We start from the raw sequence: 9,978 nt of genomic DNA, 5'->3' as shown, positions 1-9,978 counted from the left end.
TTGATCTGGAATGTATAATTATATTTTTTTTTCTTTGTTTTTAGGATTCCGTACCTTAGAATAAGAAAACGGAACCCATAACGGATCACTCTCGTGTCCGTCTGTCAGTCCGTCAACGTAATTTTTCCCCAAACCACTAAACTAACTAAATAGATTTTTTTTTGACAAAGTGATGTCTCTCTACGTGTGATGTCTGACAATCTAACATATCGATATTCTTACAGATTCAACAATATCTAACGCCAAAACTGAACACATCAAAATTTTACTTTGTACCTATATTTATAATAGCCCAACTAGCTTTATATACTTACATACGTTCATTTATTTGCATTTTATCTATTTTTTGATCTACAGGTTGATTATTTGTTTAATTATATGAAATATTAAAGAGGTAAATATAGAAATATAGTAATAATAAATTATCAACATCATTGACAGCCGATGGACTACTGGTATAGGCCTCTTGCATAGAATTCCAAACACCACGGTCTCGAGTCACCAACATCCAGCGGCTCCCTGCAACCCGCTTGATGTCCTCGGTCCACCTAGTCGACGGTCGACCAACACGGCGGTTTCTGGTGTGGGGTCGCCATTCCAGCATCTTAGAATCCCAACGTTCACCGGCTCCTTAAACTATGTGGCCTGCCCATTGCTTTCCCTCCTTCAAACCGATCAGGTAGCACATTCGATGTAATTTTTCGCGTTCTTTACATTTTATTTTTCCTTGATTAAAACAGTACATCTATAGGTAACTTTAATCGATCTTTGCCCAACCTTCACATTTAGTCACAGAATATATAATAGTATTTCAGCTATCTACGTAGTAAATCCATGCTTTCGCACATATTACACCTAACTACTGAATATTAATGCGAAATTTTAAATGCAAATGGGACCTAGTCTAAAAGTTGCGTCTGTTACGTTTTCACTGATAAACCCATTTTTATGATTAGGTATTCTTATGTACCTACTGTGTGTAAGTAATATTATAACATACCTATCAAAACATAAATGTTAAAATGGGAGCCAAATTCAATGTTACAAATGTGTGTGATATAAGAAAAATTATATCTAAGTGGGTGCCAAATTCTATATATTTATATGGAACTTAGCCCTCATTCGCACGAGAGCTTTTTTAATGGAAGCCTAAAAAAAGCGTTAAAATACAACAAATGCATTCCCAATAATAATAATAATAATAATAATTTAATAGCTAAAACATGGGTTATAACTACAGAACAGACATCGGTAAAAGCTAACGCTTTATATCAGATACAATGAATACAATTCACAATTAATGGTCCAAACATGTTTTGCCACAATATAAGTAATAATGAAAGCAAATTATTAAATCAAGTAATACAATATAAATGTTCAAATTATTATATAATATGTTACAATTGTTGATTTGATTGAAAATAAAGTGACATACAGGAAAATTACCAAAACTATACCAATAATGAAATAATTCTAAAATAATAAAACATTTAATTAAAGTTTATGTCAAATTGTGAAAATATAATAAATTAGTCAAATTGATTTTCTTTTACCCATTTTACCCCATGTTATGACCATAATGCAAGACAGAAGACACGTATCCGTGATAAGCTAAGAGTGCCGCTGCTTCAGATACCGTTCTCTGTGTAAGACTTATTTAAGAGCAGACTTTATTTATGTGTTCCTTCCAATTACAATGCTGATCTATTATAATACATAAGAAGGTTACAGTATCTGTCTCTTTTAGATCTTTATTATATGTAATACTAGCTGACGGTAAAATAGGGGTTGAATTTTTTTATGAAAGTCAAGTTTTGTTGACGGTAATAGTTAGGTACATTGACTATCTTTACAATGTGAAATGTAATGAGAATAATAATTTTTTTCTAATGCAAAGGGTATATTCCGAAGACAATCATAAATTATATAAAAAACCTATTCGAACCCTAAAGCTAGTAAAACTGTGGACGATTGATTGTCTACCCATTAATTGGAATGGAATTGGAAAACAAAAAATTCAAAGTGATCAGTAGATAAAAAATACTAAAATATTTTATTTCCCTTCTAAGTTTTCTGCATACGTTCATATTTTTCAAGTCGGTAGTATTTTTTAATTATTTATTATATAAATACCATAGATATTTTTTAAACAATAATAAAAATACAGGACTTTTGAAAAAAAATCATCAAAATCGGAGCTGTTTCTGAGGACTTCCAGCATAAGCTTGTTATAAGTAATCTTTTACTCTACATTAAATAAAAAGTATTCTAATTCCGGATCCTAGACCAATAAGAACATTGCTTAAAATTGATTGAGACTATATTCGACAGTCAACCATTTTAATAGCAATTGTTATTTTCTGATATTCTCGCTGCTTTTCAGGCACCAATTAAACAAATTTAGTAATAATATATGTAGCCTTTAATTAAGTATTAACGACACAATTATAAGTATTCTTTTATAGTGTTTGTCTGCCTGTCTGGTTTGGTGTTGGTCGCGCATTACGCTGAAAGCAGCGAATGAATTCCAATGAATCTTGTCAAGATAGAATTTATTTGAGGAAGTAGGATTTAGGATATTTTTTATCTAGAACATCAACACGGCTCTCTTGGGAGAGAATCATTCATCATTATCAACCCATATTCGGCTCCCTGCTGAGCTCGAGTCTCCTCTCAGAAAGAGAGGGGTAAGGCTAATAGTGCACCACGCTGCCCCAATGCGGATTGGTATGAGAGGGGTTAGGCCGTCCATCACGCTGGCCCAATGCGGATTGGCAGACTTCACACACGGTGTAAGTGTGATATCATTTAGAAACTCATCAATGGTGTAGTAACCTCGACTAAGTAAATGTTTTTTGACACATTGCTTAAAGCTATGGCAATTGGCTATAAGCATTGGCAGGTCCATCACAGTCTTGGGGATCATAATAACATAAACACAAAATTTATTTATTAATCCAGATTCCAGCGCACAATGTAACTCCACCCAAATTTAAGATCAATCCATGATGTATTTTTTCAATCCATGAAATCATAACCATATCCCGCAGATTTTTCGAGAAAAATGTAGCCTATGTGTTTTACCAGCATACAATCTATTTTCATCTTATTTTCAACTAAATCCATTCAGGTAGGTTTCGCGTGAAACAAATCCAGCGGGAACTATGATTTTCCGGTATAAAAGTATATTCTTATTCCTATTCTAGGAATAAGAATATACTTTATCCAGGATATAGTCTTATTCCAGGATATAGTCTATCGTTATTTTAAATTTTAGCCAAATCAATGTTAAATAGTTTATTGCGTCACAATATCATAAACAAATTGAGCCCGGAATTTTTCCAGAATAAAAGTACTCAGCGTATTGTTTATTCTATCTCAATTCTTAATTTCAGCTAAATTCATTCAGTTCTTTTTGCGTAAAAGAGTAATAACAAACATCTATATAATCTAGAGTATAATAAAAAAATCCTCAGGTACTAATATATGCTTTTCAGGATTAAAACTCACTATAACGCCTCGGACACGTACAGACGTTACTTGTTAGGTATTTTCTTAATTTTTGAAAATTTTCAAAATTCACCAAATATCAAGCCACACTAAACTAAGCTTTATTAACTCAAATATCTGTAGATCCGGAGATCAACGAGATCAAATAGACGGACAGACGATAGTTAATATTTTTAGATAGTTAATATTTTTTCTATTAATTAGCTTTTAGTGACAAGTTTCTATATTGTCGATAGGAAAAAGGCGCTGTACGCACTCTACAATTAGAGTGCAATGTAGAGAATGCCACAGTTTAAATAAAATTTACAGCGACAAAAGTATTGCCGCGCTAAATCTTTTTTTTTATTTTTTTTTTCATTTTTTTTTCATAAAGAATATTTGCCACATCTTTTATAATATGACCAATATTCCCATTCCCCTCCTAGGAGCGAGTACGACAATATGTCGCGGGGCGCTCAAGTGGTTAAAAATGCTTCTTTAATCTTCCTAGCTCAATTTTTGACGATTCAATTAAATTTACACACACAAGGCTTGAACTCGTTTAATGAAACATTACAACTTGGTTGTTTTTATTTTCAGAAACATCATTTACATACCTTTTACATGCGTGTATACAAATTATATAATACATTAAACTCATTAAAAACTAAGTAAGTATAATTTCTCCGAACCGATATCAACTAGTAAAGTGTTCAGCAGGTGACAATACTAATCCTCTGATCCTAAGAAGATATACTTACCTAACTTACACTAAAACTAAAACTCAGGGTGCGAGCCATCGCCCAAATTTTTAACCGTCTTTAAAACCAAATCACGAGAGGCCGTTCTGAAATCGTAGCCCCATCCAATTTTAGCCATTACATCGAGGAATATGTTCGTAAAATTAAACGCGTAATTCCCCAACTCAGAGGTCTTGCTGTCCCATGGAAACATGTGGTGGAAGTTGTGAAATCCCTCTCCGAGTACCAAAAATGCCACTAGCTTAGACTCCACGGGGTAGATGCTTTTGTTGTAAGGTTTGGTACCCCACTTGTGAGCAGCAGAGTTTATCAGCCACGTGACATTTAGAACGTAGACGTAACGACAGACTGCGCTGATGAAGAAGGCATTCTTCAATGACTCGCCCCACAACGTTGGTATATAAGTTGGTAGAATGAAGCACGCCAGCGGCATGAGGATCATGTAGTATCTGTAAAAAAAAATTAATAAAATCTAAAAATACTATTTTATAGGTATTCTAACATACGAAGGCTACTTAATATACAAATGTGTTGAATTTTCTATTGAAATCACCATCAATTCCAATTATTTTTTAGGTACATCATCTTTAAATTCTATTACAAATAAACACGTTTGACGTTGTTGTCAATAGAAAATTTAAAACATATCGACTGCTAACCGCTAGATAATGGTAACAGACAAAACTAAAATTTTACTGGATTTTTTTTTGTGGTAATACCAACGACAATAGACCAACGGGGCGGGGATCGAACCCAGCCCTCGGCCCTCAGTGATGAGTCCGACCGCTCTTACCATTGAGCTATTGAGGCTATAAATTGAAGGGAAATGGTGCAATTGACTCGTTGACACTAATGTAATCTTAGTCTAGTTAAAAAAACTATATGTTGCTCAATATCCTTGATCTTCCAGTGAAAGTCCTATCAAAATCGGTTCATCCGTTCCAAAAGGATTACAAAAGTTTGACTTATTTGTGCATAGTTAATGTAGAATTTGACTTACTTTTTCTGGAATCGTAATAACGGATCTGCCCATAGGTCACTCATATCAATGGATTGTCCCTTCGCTTTGATATCAGGGTGTTTCCTCATAAGCAACCAGCCGGCATGGGAGAAGAAGAAGCCTCGTTCTGCGTTGTGAGGATCGGCATCGGTGTCGCTGAATTTGTGGTGTACGCGGTGGTCTCGCGCCCAGTGTATTACTGAGTCCTTTTGTTAAAATAAAGTTCAGAGTAGGTACTAGAGTTTGACTAATGAAAGTAGAAACTAAAATCTCCCGTCAAATTAGAAAAAACATTTATACAAATTAAAAATAAATAAATTAATTAAACAAATAAAAAAACTCGACTGCATAAATTATACAAACACTGAAAAGAAAAAAACAAGCTCAGTCCAGAAGTGTACAAAGCAATTAGAAAACAGTCGGGACCTATTAAATAATGTAGAAGAAAATCATTCTATCATTTTGAATTTCTCACAAAATGCCCTTGATTTTGATACCCATGTTGCAACAGTAAAAAAAAAAATTTTTTTTCATCTCGAGTCTATAGCGTCTCACAGTCGTCTTGTTGTTTTTTTTTTTAATTTCACCTATCTAAAAACACTTGGGTTATTAAGACAAATCTAACGATTTCTTAATTACGTAAATTCGTCCAGCGGTTTGGAAGATATGAGGTAATAAAGAATATTACATACATACATACATACATACATACATACATACATACATACAAACATACATACAAGATACGTGCGAAAAACATAACCCTTCTTGCAGTCGGGTAAAAAGGTGAGTGTCAGCTCTGACGCACGAATGGAGTTTACTATTTCAGATCGACTGTCTAAATAGGTGTATGTTGCCCCGCAGCCTACACTATCTTTGTCTCAAAACCCACGCCTGAAAAGTGAAAGGTGCGCAGAATAGATTGCGCACTAAATACGTAACGCTGTCATTCGTTCATCGAATTTTACTGCCCATATTTTTTTCATACCGGGAGCTATATATGAAAAATCGATTCTTATGGAGTAAACTCCGATAAACTCCAAAACATGCGTTTCCATAATTTGTTTAATTATTTTTTATTTGTGAATTATTACGATCTATACTTTAAATATTAAACTCAGTTATTCCAATATTTGCACTATAATTTTGAGAATTCAATCAGATTTTTTTTTAATTTGGCGGGCGATTTCAGTCTCTCCGTTCATTAGCCAAACTCTACAACTAACGTAAACGGAAACTAAAAGATATTTTATCATTTATAATTATGCATTTAGACGTATCTGTCGATAGTGACAATTTGGCTTTAATGCTTAAGGTCGAAACTCATTAATACGCCTCGGACACGTAATATAAACGCTCCGCTTCCAGACAAGCTTACCGCGCGACGTCACCTCGCAGACCGCTCGATGGCAACGCGCTTATGTCATTTCTGAACTTCGACAGTTGTTGTACGTTTTTTATTAGGTATTTGAGGCAAATTGAATGCTTTTCCTGTACCTACCTATACTATGCTACCCAAAGGCCTCACTCGCACGAGAGTTAAAAAAGCGATACGTAAAATCCAGCGTTGGTGCTTTTAATAAAGTTTTTAATTTAATTCATGGTCTATTTCCAACGTCCAAAATTGAAAATGCAACACTGTGTGGTCAGGCGAACCAACATTTTTTTTATATTTTGTTTGTGTTTATGTTTTGTTGGGGCTTGATGGTAGGGTACAATCTCATTTTATGGTATGTGATGATGCAATCTAAGATGGAAGTGGGCTAACTTGTTAGGTGGATGAAAATCCACATCCTTTTCGGTTTCTACACGACATCGTACCGGAACGCTAAGTCGCTTGGCGGAACGTCTTTACCGGTAGGGTGGTATTAGCCACGGCTGACACCTCCCACAACCCAGACCTGGACCAATTAAGAAAACCTCAAAAGGATCGAACCTCCGCCACGCGCCACGGAGGTCGGCAAAATCCTCTTAAGTGTTTTTAGACAGCATGGGTACGGTGACAATTGCCTTATGACGTTCATAATACGCATACAATTATTGTGAATCGCGGTAAACTTTCAAGTGTGAAACGAACAGTAACCGTACCCATGCTATCTGAAAAACACTATAAAAGCCTTGTATGATTATAACTATTATCTTCATGTGCCTGTATGTGATCAAATTCGGTCAGGAGGACATATTGAAATCATAAAATAATAAATACCTGAAAAGCAATAGTGTTGAAAACAACTAAAATGATACGCAACGGTAGTTTAGCCTTGTATGCCTTGTGACACCAAAGCCTATGAGCACCTGCTGTGATGCCAAGTCCGGAAGCCACTCCAATCACGAATGCTGCAAATAAAAAAACATTTTTATTTCACACTAAGCTTCGTCCATCACCACCAGCGGCTCGAGTCAAAGTGGACCTGTGGCTGCTGGTTTTTTTAACGACTACCCGCATTAGATACTTTATCATCATCATAATTAACAACCGATTCCCCGTCTTTCCCGGCTAGTTGAAGGGGAATGGGAATATTGGGCATATTTTTTTTTCTTGTTTTATTAAATTTTATTCTACAGCCTTTCTTGATGAGTACTGTTCATGTTCAATGTTCTGTTCAATAAAAATGAGGGTATAAATCACTAATAATTTCACACCTAATAATAATTATAATTAATTTGTTCTTTAATTAATGAAAATAAATTTGAATAATAAGCTTAGAATATGCTTAAAATATTTAATACAACATTTATTAAATAAACCATACATAATTTAAAATAAATAAGTTATGAAATGACATGTATTTTCTACCTTCATTTCTAATTTCTTCGTCGTTAAACAGTACTCATCAAGAAAGGCTGTAGTATAGATTTTATTTCACGAGTTGTCTACATGTTTAATGTATATACTCGTGCTAAATTACAGCTTTCTAGTAGTAATAGTCTCTGCGCTAAACCGAGGACAGACGGACGGACAGACAGGCGGACGTGGCGAAACTATAAGGGTTCCTTGTTATCTACAAAACCCTCAAAAACTCAGTATCTCATATAGCCTGACACAGGATTCGAACCCGTGACTTTATGATGCGAAACCACATAGGTTAACCGCTGGCCCAACGAAGCAGTTAGGTTTTGAAAAATGAAATAACTTGAAAATAAAATTAGTACCTACTTACTTAAAAAAATATTTTTTGGTTTGCAGAAATAGTAAAACTTAACTGCTGTTCCGTTTTCTGTCGATCGGTCAAATCTTGCAAGTTAAAGGAGGTCGGTCACATTTACATTGTTGAGAACTACAGTAAAATAGTTAATTGTTAGAGGATTCAATTACAACTATAACAATTTCTTTTTGAAGCAGAATAAAAAAAAATATAAAATTTTTTTAAATGCCTTTAAAATCTTTCGTTTTTTATAGTTTTTTTTCGGGTCTTGGAGTTCTAGCCCTTTTAAGCCTCAAACCGTACACAGAAATGTGACAAACACGATACGACAAATAATCATCTGTCACTGTAAGGTCATTAAACTATCTTTTTCATTTGTGCGTCATTGCCATAGTCCCCACTTAATAAGTGCCAAACACAACTTCTTGGCACTCAATTCAAGTAGTCGTATTTGCAAATTCAATCATAAATTTAATCCTTAAGATTGAATTTGCTCTGAATTTGGGATTTCATTCAGTATTGGACTATATTTTAAAGACCTTAATGTATAATTTTCTTTACCAATAATTCTAAAACTGTCCTTTTAAAGAGGTCAATGCTTACACTACAGTTAAATAACTTATTAACATAATATAGAGTGTGATTATTTAAATTATAAATGTAGCTAATTTGAATAAAATAATCACAACAACTTAAAATAGGTCTCTCTATAGTAGTGACAATTTTAAATTCACCTCTAACTTTAACAAAAGATGAATTATATAAATACTCTCCGGCCTTATAAAAGTAAAAAGTTTATTAAGACATGATTTGCAAAATTACAAGCTATCTATAAAACATAATGTTATTTCTTGCCAAGGCACTTTATGGTCTGGTCACAGCTTGTGTCAAAGTGGCTGACATCCTTTTGATCTACTTCCCGGTTTCAGGTTGAGCTGAAATTTTGCATTCATGTATAAATCGGATGACAATGCAATATTGTTTGGGCTTGTTTGATTAGTCTCAACGAGTAGTTTCTAGATGGTAACCAGTTTTTAACTTTATAGTTCAATAAGCGATACTTGGTCTCTAACTATGGACCTCATAAGAAAACTCAGAGTCACACAGCGGGCGATGGAAGGAGCTATGTTAGGAGTATCTCTGCGTGATCGAATCAGAAATGAAGAGATACGCAGAAGAACCATTGTCACCGACATAGCTCAACGAGTTGCGAAGCTGAAGTGGCAATTTCAATTTCAAAAATTGTGATTTTGGGGTCCCAAAGTGCTGGAATGGCGACCCCGCACTATTAAGTGCAGTGTTGGCCGACCAGATACAAAAGGCCTATGTCCTGCAGTGGACGTCCATAGGCTGATATGATGAAACGATACTTACCGAAAATACCAGTAGCACACTTAGCTTGAGTTAAAAACAGGAAAAAGCCATAAATCGCTCCCAAATGCAGCAATACGAAAATTATGACATTTCTCCAAACGATATCCCATTCTCTTTTTTCTGAGGCACGTGGTGGTTTTAACTTTTCGTTTTTATTTAAAATACTCTCATATATCAGCGACGTTTCCATTTCTTGCGAAGGAGCCAT

General features: G+C 34.6%; 1 protein-coding gene across 1 annotated transcript; it reads right to left on the bottom strand.

Annotated features, from left to right (window-relative positions):
* Positions 1–4,266: 4,266 nt before the first annotated feature.
* LOC112043964 (acyl-CoA Delta-9 desaturase-like) lies at positions 4,267–9,978 on the bottom strand. Its single transcript, XM_024079666.2, has 4 exons — positions 9,771–9,978; positions 7,457–7,587; positions 5,251–5,456; positions 4,267–4,699 (listed from the first exon to the last, which is right to left on the bottom strand). Exons 1-4 carry the CDS (start codon positions 9,976–9,978, stop codon positions 4,267–4,269), a joined length of 978 nt encoding a protein of 325 aa, XP_023935434.2.

The sequence above is a fragment of the Bicyclus anynana genome, chromosome 9 (genome assembly GCF_947172395.1).
Source record: "Bicyclus anynana chromosome 9, ilBicAnyn1.1, whole genome shotgun sequence".
Classification (NCBI taxonomy): Eukaryota; Metazoa; Arthropoda; class Insecta; order Lepidoptera; family Nymphalidae; genus Bicyclus; species Bicyclus anynana.
Note: the sequence above shows the minus strand (reverse complement) of the source record. Positions and strands in the feature narration are given on the sequence as shown.